The following is a 24,834-nucleotide window of genomic DNA, read 5'->3' on the forward strand; positions in this document are numbered from 1 at the left end:
TAGCTTGTATCATTCATAAAAAAGGTATTTGCCAAGAAAGAATATCCCTTAAATTTCTTGTCCCCATACAGAGTAAAGCTGTGGAAATGGTAGATGCATTATTTTGCTTATAATTCACTTGAATTACTGAATTTTAACAGGTCTGTGTATAAAACAGGAAATGTGACCTGTTTAATTCTATTTTAAAGGAGAGGAAATAGTGAGTGTATTATATGGATGAATCATTTATTTTTAATTCCTGTCTTTTAAGGAAAATTTGATAATCATTCTTTAAAGAAATGAGTAAGGGGAATCTAAACAATAGCCTTAAAGATTCTGTAGGAATCAAAATATTGAAAAGGACTTGAAATTCCCAAATTAATAAAATTACAGAGGTTTCAAATGCAGTAACTCATTTTAAAAAAAGTAAAATGACTTTTCCAAGATTAACCAGGTAGTTCATGACAGTAACCACAATTAAAACCTAATTTTCTAGTATCCCAGTTTAAGGCCAAGGCCTTTGCTCTTCACTTAATTGACCAGACCATTGGATGAGAGGAAGATGCCTGGTAGGTAGGAAGAAGGTGAAGAAAAGGCTGGGTGACATTGCTTGTGTAATAAGTGTAGCATATCCCAGTACACGTAATTATTACTGACTCATGCCTGACAAGGTAAGAGAGTCTTGTCAGTTTCCACCAATCTTATATGAATTGTATAATGCTCAGAGTATGATTACTGCTAGTCTGTAGTAGAGATCCAGTCTTAGTGAGAGAGTAAACAGTGAAACCTAGTTAGATCATATAAATAATCTTCTGAGGGCAGTGGAATTTGGTCGTATGAGAACCAGTCTGTTATTGCATGCCTTTTTTTTTTTTTTTTGGTCTTGGATTTCAAATTCAATTCCAAATTGTTTCATTGACATCTAAGAAATGGGAAGAAAGTATAGAAATGTATAGAAAATATAATCTTTAAGGGCATAGAGAAAGACTAGTTATGTTATGCCAATAGAAGGAAAACCTTAGGAGTAAGGAATAAGTATTCATAATCTATCTTTATACACACTGGTATATTTTCATTAATCTTCTCTGTAAAATTTTAATCATACTGCATGTGTTATTCATTATATTTATCTCATGTCAATTAGAATTGTTTGCATATTCAAAGATTGATCTAGTCATTGGTTCTCAAATTTTATTGTGCATCAGAGTCATCTGGGCGGCATGTTAAAACATACATTGCTGCCTGCCTCCCCCTACCCCTTAGTTTCTGATCCAGTGCTTCTGGGGTGGGGCTCAATAATTGGCATTTCTATTAATTTCCTGGTTTATGCTGATGCCACTGTTTTGGAACCACATTTTGAGACCTATGGATCTAGGCTATGTTTTAAAATCAGTCTGTAAACTTGGACTTTTTGTTAAATTATCAGAGATATGAGATAATGAGTATAAATTATCTTACATTAACACATGTATTCTTTCTTTCCTTGCATGCACAGAAACAAGACATTCTTAACCAAGTAAGACATTTTCTTTTCTATTAAAACCTGTCTTTTCTTTCTTTATTCTGATATTAACTATGAATTTCTCATCCATATCATTGAGCTATACTTCTATACCAATAAGATTCGTATATTTCTAGTATTGCAAAGGTGCCTATAATACTTATAAAGTTATAATTGAGGCCAGATGGGACAAAATTTTTTCAAATTAGTCAAAGTCTCAAATGGAGGAGCTGGTACCTTAATAGAATCAAAAAGGGTCACAATTGTAGACTACAGTTTTGTAGACCTTGGTATTTATTTTTCTCATTTCTCTAAGACATATAAGCCTATGCTGTAATAATCTAATAAAAGTCTTAATTTATTTACAATGGGGAATTTAAAAAGTATATTTAAAGTGCAATGATAAGGCCTTTTTTGTTTTGTTTTAGTTTGTCTATGGTATGTTAGAATATGTGGGAGAAACATAACTGAAAAGTTGCTGATTTTGTCCTCTTGGGAAGAAGAGTAACCAATCTGTTGCTTCAACCACTCTCTCCTGCTAAAGTCCATTTTGTAAACAAAGTTTTAGTTCAATAGTTCAGTTGAATGCATAGAATTACAGCTTGTTTGGGATGTTCTAAATGGATATTTTATATCACAGTAGAGTACCTATATTAATCATCTTCAGCACGTTAGGAATATTTCTTACTAAAATGCATGCATTGTCTAAAATCACAATATTGTTTCCCTTGGGCAATACTGTATACAAACTAGCTGCTTCTTATTCTCAATTTTTTTTTTTTCATCATTCAATGACAAAAACACTAATATCATTCCCAACATGTAAAGGACAACTGATTACATCAGAATGATTTTGGCGGACGTAGATACAGGTCCCACATTCTACAATCTTCTGGATGGGGCACTGCTAAAATGGTGATTCATTGACAGTGATGACATTTATTAGGCCCCATTTCAGATGATGGCCTTTCCTTGTTTTCATCTTTGACCTTTGTGGAAACTTTTTGCTTCCCCAAATACAGACTGCATGGGTTTTATGGTACTTAGGAGGCAACCCCTCCGAGTAAATAGTTGTTTTTTTGAGTGTCTACATTTTCAGGTCTTGGCCATTGAATAGTATCTGTTGAGCACACTTGGTCAACAAACACACCTTTCTGCATAACCTGGGTCTCCACTAGAGGCTGTCTGAAAACTTGTGTCAAAATTAGCTTTAGCTTTTTTTATGGTCAGTGAAATGGGTTTTTTCCTTCCCTTTCCTTGCCCTGTCTTTGTTCCATGTGCAGTTGTTTAGTAGGCAAGTGATTTCAGTTACAGAATAGGAAAGCCAAACTGCGGATAATCAAAGGGAAAAAAATGCGAGCATGCATGTATTATTGCTCCATGTAGGTTTTTTGTCTATCAGTGTTCTCCGAATATAGGATTTTCTCTGTACATGTTTTCTGTCAATAGATGATCCTTGGCCTAAGGCTGAAGTATGCTTTCATAGCTCCCTGGTGGCTTCCTTTATCTTTGCATTTGGTTCTCTGTACCATACGTAGCTTCTGTTAATGTGTGTATCCTTTACATTCAGACAGGGAGTTGCTTTTACCCCTTAATAAGAAATCTGGGGAATCAGAACCTACTTTTTATAGTGCTTCTGCCTAATGTAATATTTAAATTGTCTTTAACAAAGATAATGACACTGATATAATTATTAATAATGATATAAACACTCTTTTACTGTAAGCTATAATTATCCTTCCAGAGCCAAATTCAACTCTTCCCATTAAAGAAAGCATAAGGAAACTATAATAGAGAAAATGTGGTCTTAGGAGTCTGACTGAACTGAGTTCCAATCCTACAACTACCACATGTTAGCAGGCCTTGGGCAAGTTTTCTAGCCTCAGTTTGTTCACCTATAAAATAAAGAGTGTATCAGCTTTATTGGGTTGTTAAAAGGGTTAAATTCTAAAGTATATGTAAAATAATTAGTTTTGTGTCTAGCACTTAGTAGGCATTCCATTAATGTTTAGAGACAATGATTGTGGTCACCCTTCAGCCACCAATGTGATTTTACACAAAAGTTCTGGAGCATGTCCCAAAGGACAAAGTGAGAATATCAGACATACAGCCCCAACTAATTCTCTACCCTTAATTTTCTCAGGACCTCTCTTTCTAATTTTAAAGTAAGTAAATATAGCTCTGATGTCTTTTTTAACTCAAAAATAATGTCCTTCCACCATGGGGTGGGAGTAGGGGACATGACATGTTATTGGCTTTCCTGCCAAGCCTGGCCACATTCCTGAGTGCTGTCCTGGCAGAATTACTGTGTCTGTTGCATTTGTTTCACCTCCCACAACTATGGGGGGCCAGGAAAATTAGTTAGCGAGGAACAGAAGTAACACGTTAACCAACATTTCTGCTTCTCTTTCTTGTTATTATCAATACAATCTCAGTCGTGTTTCTCTTCTTATCAGACCTACCTACAATTATAACATACAGTTATACCAATTGCATCCAATTGCTTTCTTTACAAATGAGTTTTAAAAACAAGTATAAATATAATTGGAAAATAAACTCACTCTCCTTAGCTTAATAATCACAGCTAACTTTAAAAACTGGTAAATATTCCCATGTAGATTATTTGTCCTTATTTTTTTAATGACATTTATTAAACAATTTATATAAGATTTAAAACCAGATTAGAGAAAAAAATAATGCTATATTTTTCAGGTAGTCTTTTTACATTTTCCCAAGGAGTAGTAAAGCCAAAATTCCCCTGCCACATCTAAATTTTATTTTTAGTGTTTGTCTTTTGTTTTTGTTTGTGTGTTTTCATTATCAGGAGTAGCTTTTTTTGAGCAGAAGAACATGGAAAGATATTAGAGGAAAATAAATATAGATATTTTGGTGGAAAAACTTAGACTGTCTAAGAATTTTAAGTTTTGTTTGTAGGCAAAGGAAATCATAAATAATATTTTCAGATATATGGCCAAAAGTAATAGATTACACTTTGAATGTCACTGAGTACAAAAAGAGTTATAGTCAATTCAGAATGGGCAAGTGGGCAATTCAAATTGGGCAAGTGAATAGTCATACTATTACTTTTTATTTTTATACCTTATATTGTGCATATTCCTTTTTCTGTAATGGGCAGATCTATTGATGCACTAGTCAATGCATGTAACGCTGATAAACCAGTGGCAAATTATATTGTACCATATGTTAACATTGGAGAATCTGTCTATAAAATTATACTTTGACTAACATAATGGACATTCACATTAGAAATATTGAGGTCTTTAGTGCTAATTAGGAGCTTTTGATGTTGGACAATTTAATGAACTTTTATGAGCCTCAGTTTCTTTGTCTCTAAGTAGGAATAATAATAGTATCTACGTATTGGGTTACTGTGAAGATTAAATGATAGCATATACATAATATACTTAATACAGTTCCTAAAATTGTAACATTTCATTAGTATTTCCATTATATGCAGCTAACATTTTAATAAAATTTCTAACAGCATCTTTTCATTAAGGTTAGTGGAGCAGCTCACTGACTATAATGATTTAAAGGAAAAAGTGGAGGCTTTGAGAAGGAGGTTGAAGTAAAAACATCCACTAATGAAATATAAACATACAGAAAGACAGAAAAGTTTTTGGAACAGAAAGAAACCATTGGATTTCATCCCAAATGTACTTGTCGTCTGTGTAATAAATGCTAGATATTGGGTTTGGTCCTGTAGGAGATACAGAAATGGTCAAGATGATCTTTGCTCAACAAGAGTGACAATGTAGGAAATCTATTTTACAAATTGCAGACAAAATGCTTCCACTCAGAATTTCTAAGCACTAAAAATAATTAGTATAATAAATTCCCTGACCCATTTGTAAATTGTGAGTCCCTCACTCTTACATTTTAGCGGAGTATTTCCTGGTTTTGTATACCTTCTCAACTTGATATTTCTCCCAGTACTAACACTGGTAGATTTGGGCCTTGATGGCTTAAAAAGAACAGAACTTATAGAGTAGTATGTATTTGAAACCCTTGATCACTTTGTTGTTATTGGTTCTGTTGATATTGTTTTGTTTTAATCTGCTACAATATTAAATATACAGCCATAATCTATGATACTCTGAAATAATAGCATTCGAGATTAAGTGATAGAATATATTTTTGCTGGGAAGTTTTTGAATTTATTCCATTTTACAAATTTTTGTCATTCCACCTGAATCAATTTTCTTCCTTGCTGGCTTGCCTACAGAGAGATTTTTGAGTCGAATTTTGCCATTTTTGACATTTCATTGTTCATACCTCACATATACAATGAGGACTTAAAATGTAAAAGCCACGTTAAACACTTTGTGATGCGAAGTCATGTTGGATCGTGTAGTCTGTCAGGAAGGAGAAATTGTACGTGTCAATCTGCCTGCACACATGTGTGCATTAAGAGAACTCCTTTTGGACATTTTTTTAAAGATGGATATATAAGTAAGAAATAATTAAAAACTGACATTATGATATGAATTGAAATAATGTTGCATAGGTGTTCAAGATATATTTATTGGATTTTATTTTTCAAGGAGAAGATAAAGATAGACATTTATGTGTGTGTTTCAGTAACTCTCAAACCTGTTCTTGTGCTAACACTGAAAAATAGACAAGACAGTGTCACACCATATTAAAATAGGTTCCAGATGAAGTACAAAACATTTAGATACAGACCCTTGATTACAAGACATACTGAAAATCATGGTAAAAATATTCTGTTTAAAATTTTTCTAATGCATTATTTGCCTTTTGTAATTACTGAAATACTTTGAGTAACATTGTTTATCTTTTTTGCCATTTCCCATCTTTACTAAAAAATACATTTCTAATTTTTTCTCTACTGAGAGGATGCTAGATTTAGGTAAAAGCTAGAGTTAATGGATTATGTGCCTCTGAAGTGGCAAAATATTTCTCATTTGCCAAAACTAATTTAAAAATTAAAATTCAAGGTTTTCACACTTTTCACTCTTTAAAGGAAGTTGCCACATAATAGATTAAGGGGACTATCAAGGCACTCTCTGAAATTTGAAGTAATAAAAAGTCAATTGCAATACAAGATAAGGATAAGAAATGAAATATTTAAAAATATAAATTTTTCTGAAGGTATTTCCATATCAAAAATACATGTTTGAAATCTCAGAAAGTTAGCTATCCTGCATATTTAATATATTAATATATAGTCTGGCTCAGCGGTTTTACATCGATTTTTAATTTAACATATTTATTTAATGATATAAATTAGAAAGCAAAATTGAAAGGAAAATGCTGAAAGAAAACCTCTGGCTCATTTACATTATAATTTTGTCACCTCATTTCATCAGAGTTCCTTTGCTCAGTAGCTAAAATATTAATAGCACTTTACACATATAGGCCCTCAACCAACACTTGTTGATAGATGGCTTGTTTGTTTCTTTAGCTACTTAATCTATAGGTTAGTTACTTAATCTATAATAGCTCGATGATTTGTTTTTGTATTTTAAAGGTCATTTATTAATTCATTATGTATATAAGTTTGCTAGAAAAATGTGAAAAACTGAACATGGACTATCTTTTATCTGATACAAAGGAGTGTTATAATGGTCATGTGATCCTGTTAACATATGAGTCAGATCATGTGTTTTCCTATTAAAAATCCTCCAATGACAGTTCTTCTCACTCTATGTTGAAGCCATAAATCTCTTTTGATGATCTAATATTCTATACGATCTGCCCCAGTCCACGCACACCAAAGATTGAATCTTTGACCTTATTTCTTCCCACTCAAGTCCTCCCTGGCTCCTGCTCTAGTCGCCTGCTCCTCCTCACTGGCTCCTATACAAATTCCTCTAGAACAGGGGCTACCTTACACCTCGGGCCTTTGCACTAGCTGTCTTGTCTATCTGCATTGTTCTCTCTCCAAATACATGCAAGGTCTCTCCTTTGTCACCTTTAAATCTTTATTCAAAGAATGGCTTCTCATTTTCTGATCATAAAATTTAAAACAGCAAGCACATAGTCCCAAATATATAAATCTTTTGCTTCATTTTTTCTACAGTGCATAAGACCATCAAACATTGCACATTTAGCACATTTATTTTGCTGTTTTCTTATTCTCTTCTTTAGAAGATAAGCTTCCTCATCAAAGGATTTTTTTGGATTCTAGTAATCTCTTTACCCCAACACCTAGAACAGAGCCTGGTACAGAGTGAGTGCTCAACGAACATGTGCTGAATATGAGCAAATCCCCAACCCAAAACTGCCAAAAGAAATTAAAGTAATGATAGATTGATGACATTTATTTTCATTCGCTTTGAATCCACTCGGATGAATACTAGTGTTATTTCTTTAGTATTATCAGGGATTTAAAAACAAAGGATCCAGATGGTCAGATATAATAATGAAAGGCATATAGAAATGTGTTTTGAATTTGTGCCAATTTGGCAGCAACATCTGAGCAGCTCGCTCAGTCTGTATTCTTTACAAATTCTCTGTTATCTCCCTAAATAGTTTGTGGCTGCTTCTTAAGAAAAATGAAAGAAAAAGCAGTTTTTGAAATTTTAACTTGTGTTTGTGTGCACATGCATGTGTGTGTTTGTGCTTATAGCAACTTGATTTTTGAACACTCATTCAATTAAGTCTGACCCAGTATTTCTCATTAATGTTTTCATTGATATGCCTATAAATTATCTCGTTCTATTTAAAGCTCACAATCTTCAAAAGCCTATTCTAATACTGCTACATGACAGCAATAGAAAGTCTGATACCCAAATTTGGAAATTTTCGTCTAAGTCATGAATTATGGAAGATGTATAGATTGAGAACATCTCATTTATCAGAAATGTCTAATAATTTGGACAACATAGAATTTGAAATGCTTTACTAACAAGAAAATAAAGGGAATGGGTTAACCAGGAGAGGCATTGAAGAACAATTCTTCAATGAATTGGATACATTGAGTTAGCTAATTTTGAGCTGTAATGAAGTCTAGGTTTTACAACCTTGTAAGCTGTGTGTAATGCCAGAAAATGTAGGAGAAAGGAGTTTTACTTTTAAAAACATGGTGAAAAAGCTCAAGAAAGAAGTTTACATTGTCAGTTAAATTTCAACAGTGACTAATATATCTTGTAGAAATCATTTAAAAACAGAGGAATTTTTTCTTTTATTTATATATCTGCAATAGGCTTTTACTTTTAAAGTAAATATCTGTTTTTAAATTGTTGCTTTATGAAAGCAGTAATTTATTTGCCAATGCTGCCTAACACAGAACAATTATAACAAAGTATCTAAGACATACAAAACCTGAACTTTTGATTTGGAAAGATGCAGCTAACTTTATAGTTTTCTGGACCAATAAAAAGGCAAATTAATATAATAATAAAAAAATCCATCTAAGCTCAAGATAGTGCTTCCTTTTACTTATTTATTTTATTTTATTATTGTATTTCTTTTATACACTATGTGCCCAAGGATATGTTAAGTGGTTTATGCATCAATTTTTATTACATTTAGACAACAACCCTGAACGATTGATCTCATACGTCACTTTACATGGAGGAAATTAAAGTCTAGAGCTGTCAGAAAATAAAACTAAGCTAAGTTTTGCTTGCTGAGCATGTGAGAGTTATACCTGAGAAAATTCAGAAAGCCTTCCAGAGAGCTGGAAAAAGAAGGGCTGAGGAGGAATATATTGCTTATTAGGAGGGACGCTAGACATTTGAGTTCATTTTTCCTTTGGCCATTTTTCTGTTTTTCACTGTTAAGTCACAGGCACCTATTTCAATAAGGTTCTATGTGGGTTGTGTAAGGCTCTGTAAAGAGCACATTTGGGATTTGGCATTCTTTTCTTTAAAGCATTCTTTCTTTAAACTTGCCCCATATCACTCAGGTGGCAAGTAGAGATATTGGAATTTGAAAGAAAGGATTTTATTTTGAACTCTCTGTTTTTGTTTTTGTTTATTGGTGGTTTTGGTTTTCTTATGTTACCAAGTTAAGATCTGGGCTAGAAATAGCTGTTTTAAAATATTCCAAAAGGAAACCCAGGGAAAAACTTTCAGCAATTTCTAGTCCTTTGCTCCTTTTAGAAGTTTTTATACCAGCTTTCTGAACAAAAATAATAAATGCATATGAAAACACATAACATGATATGCTTTGAAGCTTATTTTTCAAATATGATTGGGAATGCTGAACATTTAAAATGATGATTCTTTAAACAAATATTATTTATATTTAATTGCTTACAGTGCTTACTATGTGCCAGATAGCATTCTGGTGCTTCAAAAATTGTAAATCATTTAATCCTCCTAGCACAGCAAGAGGTAATTACTATTACTGACATTTTATAGATGAAGACATCAAGGTACCTAGAGTTTAAATAAATTGTCCACAGTCACACAGGTACTGTTGGATCCAAGAGTTGATCCAGGTAGTCTGACGTCAAAGACCATTCTCCTTGTCATCTGTCATGTTGTTAAACAAAATGCTGACTAAAAAGACTTGGGGCACAGGAAGAAGTGCTACCATAAATAGCCTTGCTTCTAACCACAATGCCGATGAAGGTTTTCATCCTTACAACTTCCTGTAACTTTGCAATAAAATCAACTCTAGTTCCTAATGGGCCTTCATACAGGTAGGGATTATCTATCACTGTTGATCACTCATCCAAGTGAGTGTGAATTATTCCTCTTTAATAGATCATCTCTAAGGAACCCTATTAGTAAAAGTCAGTGTTCTTGCTGAAGGAAACATTATTTGGATATAATTGACTAACTACTGGCCTTATTTTCATATTTTGAAACGTTGGCTGCATTCATTGTGGCAAATTGTTTTTGGAAGTACTTCTCCCACCTGGGGCTATTCTTTATATTGTTATATTACTCATAGTTTTTAGTTATGTAGTTCACTTTACTAGTAGAATTGACAATATTCTGTGGTGGTGGTGGTGATTTGTTAAATATGGAAGAAAATGAAGTGTTTTTATTGCCACCAATGTAAATGTCTGAAGGGCTTTTGTGAGCATGAATAAGCAAAACAAAACTAAACTAAACCAAAACAGTCAGATTAGGGTATAGGCAGAGTCTTGGAACTATTAATAAATGAAGAAAAGTTTTTGTTTTTGTTTTTATTGCTTAAGATTATATTAGGTATAAAAGCAAACATAGTACATGAACTTAAATGGCACATGACCTACTCCATAAAAATTTACTTTCTCTAATGGTATTCCTACATGTCATATTCCATTTTAGGCTTATCCCAAAAAGCACAATAATAAATTGGTCATTCTCCACCACATTGCCCCAATATTGTTACAGAGAAAAAGCAGACTTTTTCTATTCCAAAATATCAGTTTAGGGAACTAATTTTATTCTCACCTGCCAGGAATTTGAACAAAATTAAGAGCATCAGTCTGCCAAATTTCATTTTTGTTCTATTTTTAGTTTCATCTCAGTACACTGAACTGGGCAAGAAAAAATTGCCTTTCAAGGGTTCTCTATGAAGCATGTCCTCCCTTGCCCTCTCTTGATCTGCACAGATGTGGCTTTATTCCAGCTTCTTCTCTGTAGGTCTTCTAGTCCTTTCAAATGCCCTCCTGGATAGGACCCAAGAGTTCCACCGCCTTCTCTTCTACGTGGTCTACATCTGTTTCCCAGAAAACACTCATGAATAGTTGCTTCTGCAAACACAGGGAGTTTTGGCCAAATTCAAACCAGTACCATTTACTTGCCTTTGTCCCCAAAGTACCCACACACTTGTCCTCAATTTTGCAGGCAGGAGTACAGTCCTGGCCCACTGCCCGCATCTGCTGGGAGAAACCAAGTGCTTCATGTGGCTCCTGCGAAACACTGTCATTTAGTTTGAGGTTAGAAGGTGTCTTCCATCACCATTCTCCCTAGTGGGTGAGGTGGCCCTCAACGCCAGAACAGTTCTCTCCAGATAAATGTCTAATCATTTGTAGTTCAGCAATGAATAAGAGAGTATAAGATTCTTAAAACATGTTTCTTTGGAAAGTTTGCATATGAAGTTTTGAAATGTTATATCAAGTATTTAGTTGAAAAGTTGATGTTAACTTCTTTTTACAATTGTCACAACAGTAATCACCATTAATGACAAGCAAAGGAGATGGAAAATTCCTTTCTCTCTGGGTGCCTGCTGTATGGATCTATATGATTCTGTATTGGCTTTTTCACATCAATCACCTGATTTCATCATCACAACAATTTTGTGGGAACCAGGAATAATATTCTCAATGTACAGAGGAGGAAACTAACTTTCAAAGAGTAAATTCTTTAAGGTCACACGGACACTGTGGAAATAGAAATATCTATATGGAAAGTTCCTGTTCTTGTCACACCACCACAGATAAGACATACATCCCATCGCCCATGTTAGCCTGGGGACTGCCTAACCTATTTCTCAAATAGGTACTGTCTTATTGTAAACTTGGATGTAAAAAATTATTTGAAGACATCTCTGCTACTAATAATTTAGAACATAGCATAATACCTTAACATTTGGCTGGATCTTAAAATATATGTTTTAAATTTTTTTTTTTTTCAGACGATAGATTTTGAAGGTTTCAAACTATTCATGAAGACATTCCTGGAAGCAGAGCTTCCTGATGATTTCACTGCACACCTTTTCATGTCATTTAGCAACAAGTTTCCTCATTCTAGTCCAATGGTAAAAAGTAAGCCTGCTCTCCTTTCTGGTGGTAAGTTTATTTACTTAAAAATTTATAACAGTAAAAATTTCAAAGGCTAATTGAGTATAAAATTCTTATAAAACAGAAATGATGATTTTCTTAAAAATTGTCTCTGTTGCAGGATTTATACTTTCACACAAAGATTGTGTAAATCATTTTAAATGTCTCCAGTATAATAATAGCTAAACGTTAGAGAAAATATAATTTATCATTATTTCTCCCTTGTCTTGGAATTCTATATTTAGGTAATAGTTTTTAAGAGATATTTCTATCAAATTTAGATAACTACTATTATTAAATAGCTAGATAAATATAGATAGCTGTATCTTTGTAAATGTATCACAAAGCAGTTATATCAAGAAATTATAATATTAGTATCTGTTAATTACCAATATACTTTCACATTTTTAGATTTGTAAGCCCAGAACAGAGTTTTTATTTTTCTCTTAGGGACCTTAAATTTTTGTCACCATAAAGATGATTGGTTCTCTCATTATGGGTAGCTTCTTTAGAGATGTATAAATACATTAATACCTGTTGTAGCAAGCTCCTTCCAGTTAGGAAAAAAATAATTTCACTGTACTGTACAAGAGAATATAAAATAGGAAATTGGTTAAATTGGTGTTGGAGGATTGAAAAAGCAAAAAGAGAACACTGAGATAATGTGGATAGAACCATAGGAAGCATGTGCTGCCCCTAGGTTGGAGTAATCAAAACTCAGAAGCCTGGAGGATGGACCACTTGGAGCTGGGACTCAGTTCTGAGGCGAGATCCTTGCCTAGCATCTAGCCCTCGGGCTTCTGGCTGGCTTTCTGTCTGGCTTTGGTAGCTCTGGGATTCAAGGAAGAGCCTACAGCCCTGGAACTCAGACTTCTGATGAGGGAGCATCAGCATGGCCGTTGCCAGATCCTGTCGGGGGGACCTCCTTGTGCCTTTGTTGGTTTAGAAATAAGCTAGAGATTAAGTTTATTGCTACTGGAACCACGTGCTATGGGCTGAAATGCTGGAGAGTATCAACAGAAGAGCAGGCTGCCTAATAGAACCAGCCTGTCCTCTTCTCCTCTTTCCCTCTCATGCCCCCTATGAACCCAACAGGAATCTGCCGACAATGGAGAATGTAGTCTACACAGCATTTCTCATTCTTTGATCTCTTTTGAACTCTTAGAACTTACTGAGGACCTGAAAGCGCTTTTGTTTATGTAGGTGATACCTATTGACACTTACCATATTAAAGGTGAGACGGTGTAAAAATAACCATAATCAACCAATTACATGTTAACCATAATAACCTATTTTTATGAAAAATAACTGTTTTCAAAAAAATTAGGCAGAACGGTGGCATTGTTTTACAGCATTACAAATGTCTTTCATGCCTGGCTTTATGGAAGAAAGCTGGGTAATCATATCTGCTTCTGTGTTTCTGTTACTATATCATGTCACGGAGCCTCTTGAAAACTTTGCTGTACACTTATAAGAGAATGAGAGTAAGGAAGGAAATAATATCTTATTAATACTGTCATTATAAAAATAATTTTGACCTTACAAAGCCCCTGCAAGGAGCTCAGGCATCCCAGGAGAGGCACTGGTCTAGAAAGTCCCAGCCCTAATATCACAAAGCAGAATATAGAAGTGTTGGTAAAGGGATGAGAAGTTTAATAACCAACATCCTGATGAATAAAAATTTAAAAACATATAATTAAGAAACAGGTGGTTAAGCCATAAACAAAACTTAGACAATCTGATGAAAAGTCCACAATATCAAGCCTTATTTAAATAGCCACAGAATTGAGCGTTGCTCCCTCTTCTGTTAATGCTGTAACATATTTTTCCTAAAGCAATCACATGTTGGTACAAGCTTTTTTAAAACAAGCATACACTTTCCACATGATTGCCCTCCAATATATATGATGACTAATATGTTTATCATCATTTTTCTCTTCTTATAAATATTTTTAATTCCTTACATAATTCCCTTTCTATCATGGATTGAGAAGCCTCACCAGACTCACTGTTTTTCCCTGAATGAGTTTCAACTCATCTGTCCTTAAAGTGGGGTATCAGGACTTAATAGCATTGTGAGTTGAACATTTTAAAATGAGGCAATTCTTTACTTTGATCTAGAAATTGAGACTTCTCTGTTCTTCGCTTCATGCTATAAATGCATTGCACATACCTTAGATTGAATAAAAGAACAAAGTTGTCCTTTATTTAATTTTACATGAAGTAATGCCGTCCTTGGCTTTTGAGAAACAAGAGGGAACATTTTTCGATAATGTTGTCTGTCTAAATAACTGTATCAGACATGGAAGAAGGAGACTAATTCTAATAATTTAGGTAGCTTTGTAAGGAAATTAAATCCCAAACTTCCTTTTCTTCTAATAGCATATGTTGTGTACTAAATAGATGTTAGAATTACTAGGAGTAAAAATCAAATCAGATTTCAAAATGGGAAAAAAAGAAGGAAGAACAGATTGTACTTCATTTGGGACAATCACACAGAGCTACTTGAAAGAAATATGGGCTGTGTAACCCTCCTGCAGCAATAATAAATTAAACTCTGGTTCCTTTTCAAAGCTTGGACTCCACATTTTAGAAATAAGTGCATAGTGTCCTTTCTAGGACTATTTCTAATCCTATATTCGTTTCAGACCTACCTTTGAGAGGTTTTTTTTTTTTTTTTTTTTTTTCCCACTGAGAAAGGAGAGACAATAGACAACAATAAAATTTTTAAGGGCTGAGGTAGCCTTGACTCAGAACTAAAAAATATCTTTCTATTTTTAGAAACTTCCTTTGCAATAATCTGTTATCTAATGTATAATAAGATGTATCTGTGGTTGAAAAATCATAAATTACTTTTGAACAGAGAGGTGCTATAATCTTCATTTATTCCCTGTTAGAATTCACCATATTTTATTAACATAATACCAGCAGAAGTATGATAGCTATTCTTTACTCCATATACCAGCTGAAAAATAAGGTCTTCCTGATGAAAAGCAAAACTAAAAAGGAAAACAATCTTATTCTCATTAATGATTGCTAGTCAAATATAGGAGAAATGGTAACAGTAAAATATTTAGCTTACATGGAATAAATATTAAAAAAAAATAACTATATGTAGGTGTAAATATTGTGTGTGATTGAATGTGTGCATGTGTATAGCTGGCTTTTGTTTAACTTGCAATACCTAATGATCCATCTGATATTTCATGAAATGTATGACTTATTTTTGTGAAATACTTTGTTACAATGTTAAATAGTGCCTCTTATTTGAAATAAGATTACCTGTATTATTTCTATACTGGACTTTTGATTTTTGACTATATCCTGAAAGCAATTATCTTTTCAGCTTTCTCATACTTCTCCTGCCTCATGGTAAATGCCAGGTCTGTAGTCTCTCACCTCTGCCAGTTCAATGACCACTTTCTCATCCTACTTTCATTCGTTTATAGTTCATACCTTGAACTACTCTCTTTACAGACTTTTTCAAGCAGTTAGAGCCTTTGTATTTCTGCAGTTGTCTTACAAACCCTCAACTATGAGTCAATATTACAATCTCATTTTTCAGTTTCTACAACTTGAACACGAAGCATAACCAGAGAGAAATTGCATAAATATGCAGATTTCTGCCATTACAAATTTCTAATACCCAGTATTTACATGACTTTAATGCTTCTTCAGCTTTGTAAAAATTATTTATTATTGACACTTTCCCCTAGATCAATTATGTTAAACTTTTCAAATCTCCTTTTTAAGTGTATTCAACTCTTTCCTTTCAGTCTCAACACACGACATTTTTTTCACATCATATAAAAAATAGGCACTGTCAGACATAAAATGCCTCAATTACTCCCCATACAACCCAGAACTATTTCTTCAGTACAAAAAGAATATATATTTACTATATTCCAGCTGGAGGTTTTCATCTGGATGTCCCATAAGATAGCAAACTGTGTCTGAAAGTTAACTCTCTTCTCTCTTGGTGAATGGCGTTCAAGAATCTATCCATTTCCCAATAATAAAATATTAGACCTTCTTATCCACCACTGCCTCACGCCTCATATTTAGTTAATCACAACATGCCCTCTATTACTCATCACTACCACTTCCTCCTAAACATTCTGCCAGTGTCATGGTTTGATTCATAATTGTGTCTGAGACTAGCAGTTAGCATGGCTCCTGGCTGGGCCCTGGCTTCCCAGCTCCAAAATGTTCTTTTAAACAGAAACCTCAAATAAGACTCCTTGGGTTTCTGAGTTTAGTCATTCACTATCAACTAGTGTAGTGCTTTTTTGTTTTGTCAAGTGTTTTTTCAAGCAGACTTAAGTTCTTCATACATAAAACTGATTAAAGCTGAGTTGCTTTGATGAAGGAAGTGAGTGCAGGAGAGAGATGAGCACGTGGAGTCCTGATCACCTCCACCTTTTGAGACACCCCCTCCTGAAGTGACCTTAATGGGACTCCAGGGACTGAGCAATACAGATAAGAAGATGGTGAAGTCTGAGTTCCACAACCTGAAGCAGAATCCCTTGAAGGTTATAGATCTGCCCGTAGCCCTATTCTCACTGTCTCTCTGCCCCATGCACCTCAGACCCTTTTCGTATCCAATTATTTGCTGTGACTTAAACCTGCTCTGCTTTCTCAGGACTCTGTGCTTTCTTGTATGATGTTTCCTCTGCCCTTATCTCCACAGCAAAACCCAACTCTTTACAGCCTCGGCTAAAGCTTCACTGTAATTAAAAAGCACACGCTGTGTTCCACACCAGGAATTCAATGATGAATAAGATGGCATACCTAGAGAGTGCCATTGGGAAGCAATGCTGGCACGCTTGTAAAAGACACACCATCTGCCTTTTGTGGCATCCCTGTCCCTTCCTCACGCCCACCCATGCCAGCTCCACACAGACAGGCACTCTGGGAATTAACTGCCCTCAGCTAAATTATCTTTCATTTTGTATAGCACAGCAGTTAAGAGCAATTGTTAGTAGCTGTTAGTTTCTCAAAGAATATAGAAATTAAAAGAGAATTGTAATATAATTCAGACACTCATTTATTCCTATTGGGCTCTGCAATGTCCAAAATGTTGAATTTATAATAGAAAATGTCTCGTATTAGCTGCAGGTCAGCGTAAGAGTTTTTGTTGTTGTTTCTTATTAGTTGTTTTATAAGACAGAAAGAGAAGTTTTTCCAAGCACCCTTTAAATTAAATCATGTATTAATAGTTAATTGGTCAGTTGTGCCATTTAGTTATTCATTTTATTCATTCATTAATTCATGCATCCAATCATCCATTTATTTAAGCACATTAAATGCCAGGAATACCTAGGGAAAACTGAGGATCCTTTAAAGTCAAGCAGGAAGGCAGACAATTGTGTGATCATTTATATTATAATAAAATAAATGTTGTGATCTACTTGTGAGCTGACTAGGTAGACAGCACACTGAAATGCTTACAGGTGCCCACGTAAGACTGGAGGAATTAGGGGGTGGGGTGCACCATTGCAGGAGTCATCCAGGGTAAGTTAGAGCTATCCAGGGAAATGGGGCAGGTACTGGTGGGAAAGGGTGGGAAAAGAGATCCAAGAAGAGAAAACAACATGTGTATTTTTATTCAAATATACAAAACATGTCCTATCCAAGGGGAGTGTGTGAACTGTAAGACATTCAGTATTCATTCATTCAAAATTGACCACTTACAGTGTATCACTTAATGTTCAAGCTGCTGGGGGATACATCAGCGAGCAAAATAAAACCCATCTCCACCAGTCATTTGCATACTAGTCGGGAGAGACAGACAATTAATTGTGTGTAGCATGTCCAGTGGTAACCCATACTGTTGGCAAGAGTTCATATGAAAAGAGGACGTTAAGTACAGGTTGAGGCTGAGGATGACTGGGAGCCTGGGCTTCTCATGACTCACTTAAACTGGGATAAAGGGTGTAACAAGGTCATTCCTGTGAGTCCCAGAGCAGATGGTGGTCATGACCTTATAAGTATTGGTCATGGCTTGGAGGTGGGCTGATGGGAGAGGGCATAGTAGGATCCAAGTCCCGAGGATCTTACAAGGTTGGAGGAAAGTAGCCTTATTAGGAGGGCTGCGAGGTCTGGGTGTCCTCCTTGACTCGGGTTGGGCTGGTGCAGACGCAGTGACTGGAGGAACAGCATGAGAAGAGGGGAGAGAGGTAGCCAAGGCCACGTGGGGACGAGTTTTGTCTGCATTATGAATTTTATGCCGAAGAAATTGGAAAGCCATTACAAGATTTTAAGCCAGCAAATAATCACACTGCCATTGATGTGGAAGCTATGATGAAGGGGGATGAGGCTGAAGGTATAAAAGGGTCCAGAAGATATTTTTAAGGTTAAGAGTAATAACAACTATCTCTAAAACAATTAAGGAAGCTTATCTTTGGTCACTAACCCTCCTATTGCTCATTCCATGGAGCAGTAGTTATTTCATTTGTGCTGTAAAGCTACACACCAATAAGTTGTAATGTCAGTCATAGGATTTAGCTCATTTTATGTTTTCTGTGCAACTAACGAGTCCCACCACAAGTGCTTATTTTTGGTAGAAAAGGAGAAGCAATTCCTTTTTGCCCTTAATGAAGTTAATCAATTAAGAATAGAAAATTATACAATGAAAATTAGGTACTTGAACCTTTGGACAAATGTTCTTTTGCCAAATGACCTTACTGAATGTTCTTGCCAGAAGACATACTTCATTAATTGTGCTGAGAAGAAACTATTATTCTTACTAGGACTGTCTAGAGGATATTAAAAATACATGTATCTGTGTGTTTGTTTGTATTTTTTTTAATGTGTGGTAGCATTAAAAGAGCATTAAAAGAGCATAATAGCTCTTTTGTGTGTATTCAGCTACTTCAGTTTCCACAATGCCAACAAGGGTGGATAGAGTCTCAAAAAACACAAACTGAACAGACTACAAGGCTCATATGACTATGATATAGGGAAATTCCTGGTATATAGTGGGCATTTAAAATATACTGGTATATTTATTAATGTTGATCTATTTACTACTACTGATGTAATAAGCTTACATACTCGCATAAAAATGCTCTAGAAACACAGATAAAAGAATTTTGTTCATTAGTCAATTAACATTTATTTATATTAACCATTACATTTCTTTTCTCTCTCTCTTTTTTCTCTCTTTTTTTTTTTTTTTTTTTTTTGAGGCAGGGGTCTCACTCTGTTTCTCAGGCTAAAGTACAGTGGCATGATCATAGCTCACTGCAATCTCAAACTCCTGGGCTTAAGCGATCCTGCTGCCTCAGTCCCCTGAGTAGCTGGGGCTACAGGCCTGCACCACCAAACCCAGCTAATTTTTCTAATTTCATAGAGACATGGTCTTGCTTTTGCTTAGGCTGGTCTTGAACTCCTGACTTCAGGTGATCCTCCTGCCTCCCAAAGTACTAGGATTACAGGATGTGAGCCACTACACCTGGTCCATTACATTTCTTATACCTCGATGGTACCAAATTCATACTTATAATCATTATTGTTAATAGTAGTAGCAGTAATTCACAAATTGTTTTATTCCAATAAATATTTATCCCTTAATCCCTTCCCTACAGCCAGACAAAACTTATAACTTCGGGGTCTGGTTTGTGATAAAATTATTATCAGTAAATAAAGAGTTCTTCCCAAGTCTCTCCTTTAATTATTAAATGGTTTTGAATATATTGGACTTGATTATACATATTTCTTTATTCTTCTACCTGAATAGTCTAGATAATATTTGATTTTCAAATGCTTTACCTTTACTTCATTATTAGATTTATTTACCGAGAATAAAGACATTTTTGTATTTCCAGTTATATCTTAATAATTACACATTAAATGATAGTATTATCTTAAGATTTTTGCTCTGTTATGTTTAAGATTATTTATTTATAGTTTGTGATATTCTAGTAAAAGCAAATAAGAGATGTGGTACCCTGCCAAGGCCCAAATCAATCATAACATCTCATTTGAGATATGCTGCAAAACTGCCTAGCAGTGGCCAGAAGACATGCAATGATGTAGAACATTTGCTTTGATCCCCTAGAGAATGAAAGCTCTACAGTAATGGGATTTTTTGGTCTGGATTATTCAGTGTTCTATCCTCAGTACCTGGGACCTGGTTTTACACGACTAATATTAAAGGCCCTGGATATTTATTTAGGTTTAGGTTTATAAAGGACATGCTAATTATATATCTATTAAAAACACAGATAAGCAATAAGAAAAATCATTCATTATCCATTTTCCTACAAGAAATTATTGGTAAAGATTTGGTAAATATGTGATATGTACTCGTATGTTTACATGTGCAAACACATAGACACAATCACTCACAAACATGTATTAATATTATAATGGGTGGCTTAAGACAAGGGCCAAATGGAAGATGAAAGTTTAAAGTTCTCAGCCATGGCTAGGATTTCTAATTTCTTTCTAAAGGTTTATCAACTAATCAATGTATCTATTCGTAAGAGTTTTGAAAATCAAATTCTTAAAATGAAGGTTATTTGAGAGGCAAGAGACAGATTCCTCTAATATTTTTTCCTCTCTCTAGCCTCATGAAATTCTGCTTACGGTATAAAACTCCAGTTCAGCTGCTTATTGAATTGTGTTTGTGCTATTCGTCTTTACCTGTTTTCTTAAATGTAAAACAGGGATAATAAGTGTATCTACCTATCTCTATCTCACTAGATATCATGAGACTCAAAAAGCATAATGCATATAAAATCACTTAAATATTCTTGGGTACGTTATAAATGCTCAATAAAGTTCTGTTGCTACTGTTATTCATTAAACAGACTATTTTCCAGTGTTTTAGTCTGTATGCATAGCATAAGGGCACATCCAACCATCCAACCTAATTTTTTTTTTTTTTTTTACTCCCTAAGGTGTTATACATTCTGAAAGTTAGAGTTAAATTGAAGGACATCATTGGAATTTCTTTTCAATGTGGCAAAAATGGGCAATTTAGCATGGTGGCCTCTTTTAATATGTGGTGGCTTAATTCTTTTTGTCCCATACTTAGATGTATTCAAGTGACTGAAAGTTATTTAACCACCTTTGAATTATCCACCTGCAGACAATATGTAGCCCACATGGTCCAATATAGTGGCCATTAGCTACCCATAGCTATTTAACTTTAAATTCATTAAAAATTAAATAGGCTGGGCATGGTGGCTCATGCCTGTAATCCTAGCACTCTGGGAGGCCGAGGTGGGAGGATCGCTCAAGGTCAGGAGTTCGAGACCAGCCTGAGCAAGAGCGAGACCCCGTCTCTACTAAAAATAGAAAGAAATAATCTGGCCAACTAAAAATATATATAGAAAAAATTAGCCGGGCATGTTGGCGCATGCCTGTAGTCCCAGCTACTCGGGAGGCTGAGGCAGTAGGATCGCTTACGCCCAGGAGTTTGAGGTTGCTGTGAGCTAGGCTGACGCCACGGCACTCACTCTAGCCCGGGCAACAGAGTGAGACTCTGTCTCAAAAAAAAAAAAAAAAAAAAAAATTAAATAAGACATAATTTCAGTTCTCTGGTTACCAGCCATGTTTCATGTGGTCAATAGCCATATATGGTTAATGCTATTGTATTGAAAGTTGCATATATAGAACACTTTCGTCATTGCAGAAAGTTTTATTGGATAGCACTGGTGCAGACAGAATTTGTTTTTACTGCTTTTGAAAAAAGCCCAAAGTTTGGAATTGGATGACCCATCTTCCACTGTTTACTCCCCTGACTGACTGCTATGTGACCATGTGCAGTTTACTCACTGACTTTCTACTTTCTCATCTCTAAAATAGAATTACAGGGTCATATGAGACTACTGTATAAAAGTTTGTTTGTACACAGCCAGAGGAGTTATTGTTATTATTATTATTATTTTTAGAGATAGAGTCTCACTCTGTCACCCAGACTGGAGTGCAATGGCAGGATCATATCTCATTGTAACCTCAAACTCCTGGGCTCAAGCAATCCTACTGCTTCAGCCTCCCAAGTAGCTGGGGCTACAGACACATGCCATCATGCCTGGCTAATTTTTTAAATTTTTTGTAGAGATGGGGACTTGCTATGTTCCCCAGGCTTATCGCCAACTCCTGCCGTCAAGGGTCCCTCCTGCCTTGGCCTCCCAGATTGCTGGATTACAGGTGTGAGCCACTATCCCCGGCCCAGAGATGTTACCAGTATTGTCCCTTCACAGAGGTTGCTCTGCTCCTAGAACATTACCCCCAAAGACCTGCACTTCCAGTCCTTATTCTCATAATCACTTGTTTGGGGGTTTTCGGCAACGTCCAAGCAGATAAAAATCAGAGTATGTTCTCAGGGGGATTTGCCCGACCGCAGTCTCATGTCAGGGATTATATCCCACTGTCTTTTCTCACCTTATGAGGAATCACTGTCTATTTTACATTCATTATTGACTTATAATGCAATCTACCTCATTTTGCTGCCAGTTTGTATACGCATAAAGAAGAAAAATAATTATAATACTATCTCAAGACAAGCATATTTGCAAGGTTAAGTGTAAAAATCATAAAATGTGTAATAATACTAACATCAATTGTTTTACTCTTGATTATTTATGCCTGTCGGTATGGATATTGGATGTATAATTATACTGAGTGTTAAATAAGCCTGATTAATTTCTGTAAATTGAACCAGTTTTAAAAAAAGCTAAATTGCCAGATTGTTTTATCACCTTATAAGTACAGAAATGTAATTCGTGCTATTAGTTTTGAATATTTCAGTTAAAAAAACCAATGGAGATAATGTTACCATTTTCATTATCTGAAATGCAAGTGTTTGAAAATAAAACAAACTGGAGCAGAGGCACTAATTTAACATGTACTCAAAAGTTATTTGCTAATAATTGAACTTGGAGATTGGAATTAAAAATACCTATTACAACAAAACTTTTTAGGTTATTGTTTCAGGAAGCAGAGTATCTAGATTGTAGTACGATGAAAATCATGTGCTTAAAGAATATAATAATAGGTAATATTCAAGTTGACTAATGCTAACTATTTTTGTAATTAAAGCTTTGAAAAAAAGAATGCTTATAAATATACATGTGTGTATATCTCTATATATCCTGAAATAATCTTAAACAGAGAAAAGTGTTCTCTAAATAAATAATAAATAGTTTTATTACTAATACTACTAATATACTTTACAACGCTTATTTTTCACTTCATGTTGTACTTTGTTGTACATTGTAATATACATGTATACATATATAGATATATATGTGTGTATATACATTTGCTTTACTTTTGTGATGAAATATTTAAAGTAGCAAATCATCGGGTAAGTCAGAGAACCTGCAAATTAGGTGTCAATCGATCACATGATCTTCAGAGCTAAATATTGGCCATTTGAGGAAAAAGAAACCACCTTTTGTTTTGCCTAGCTTCATATCCCCTTTTCAATTCTAAAGAGAGAATTTCACTGATGACTAGGTGCATGAAATCGGCCTTTGTTAAAAGAAAATAGAATTTTGAGCCTCTTCATCAGAGCCTCTTGCTGCTAAAGAGTAATATAGGATTCCTGTTAACCATCTCCTTGAGGAGCTGTGGTCCAGAAACCAGGCTTGCAAGTTCTTGTTTCCCATCTGTGTTGCCTCCTGAGCTTCTCAATAGCCATTAGTGCAACTGTATAAAAGGAAAAACACTTTTCTTCAGGGCAATGAACCGTAAGAGAAATATGTAATGGGAAAAACCTCCAGCGAGATTTAGGAAAAGGAAAAAAAGTCTATGGGATAGAAGATAGAATAGGGTGTAAAAATAACCTCTATGAAGATGATTGAGGCCCAGGGCCTGCTTTCAGAAAACTAAATGAAAATATGAAGAAACATTTTCACCACATCAGAAAACCTGGGCTGATCTTGGTAAGGGGGTAGGAACAGGAACCAACCTGTGGACATTTTCATCAAACACCTCAAAATTTAATAAAGTTGGTGAATGGATAAATAAACTGCAGGACATTGAGACAATGGAATATTTTTCAGTGCTAAAAAGAAGTGAGCTATCAAGCCATGCAAAAACAACATGGAAGAATCTTAAATGCATACTAGTATGTGAAAGAAATCAATCTGAAAAGGTTACACGTGTATGATTTCAGCTGTATGACATTGTGAAAAAGGCAAAACTAGAGAGAGAATGAAAAGCTCAGAGGTTATCAGAGATGGAGGAGGTTGAATAAGCAGAGCAGAGGATTTTTAGGGAGTAAAACTGTTCTGTACAATACCATAATGGAGGATGTACGTCATTATACATTTGTCCAAACTTATAGAATGTACAACACAAAGAATAAACCCTAAGTAGACTATGGAGTTTGGATGATAATGATGTCAAATGTCCAAAACATGTCAAAATCTGTCAATGTAGGTTCATCATAAGTTGTAACAAACGTATCACTCTGGTGGGGGATGTTGACAATGGGGAAGAATATGTGTGGGCCGACAACTATAAATAGAAGTAGAATTAATGTGAAACATAGAGATATATTTGAAGTAAGACTTCAGTAAAGAAAATGAAGGAAGGCTATGAAGTAGTGTTTTTCAAATCCTTATACTTTCCTCTCAATTTGCTATGAACCTTAAAACTTCTCTAAAGAAGTACAGTCTTAAAA

General features: G+C 34.8%; 1 protein-coding gene across 7 annotated transcripts in view; it reads left to right on the forward strand.

Annotated features, from left to right (window-relative positions):
- Nucleotides 1-24,834, forward strand: part of DGKB (diacylglycerol kinase beta) — a 569,068-nt gene that overhangs the window by 71,245 nt on the left and 472,989 nt on the right. For 4 of the 7 annotated variants that reach the window (XM_069461465.1, XM_069461460.1, XM_069461461.1 and 1 more), the window contains exons 3-4: nucleotides 1,475-1,495; nucleotides 12,047-12,200. In XM_069461465.1, the coding sequence (XP_069317566.1) occupies nucleotides 1,475-1,495; nucleotides 12,047-12,200 (175 nt within the window). The remainder of the gene's footprint in view (nucleotides 1-1,474; nucleotides 1,496-12,046; nucleotides 12,201-24,834) is intronic. The other 3 variants (XM_069461462.1, XM_069461464.1, XM_069461467.1) reach the window with 1 other exon arrangement.

Source organism: Eulemur rufifrons, chromosome 29, assembly GCF_041146395.1.
Source record: "Eulemur rufifrons isolate Redbay chromosome 29, OSU_ERuf_1, whole genome shotgun sequence".
Lineage (NCBI taxonomy): Eukaryota > Metazoa > Chordata > Mammalia > Primates > Lemuridae > Eulemur > Eulemur rufifrons.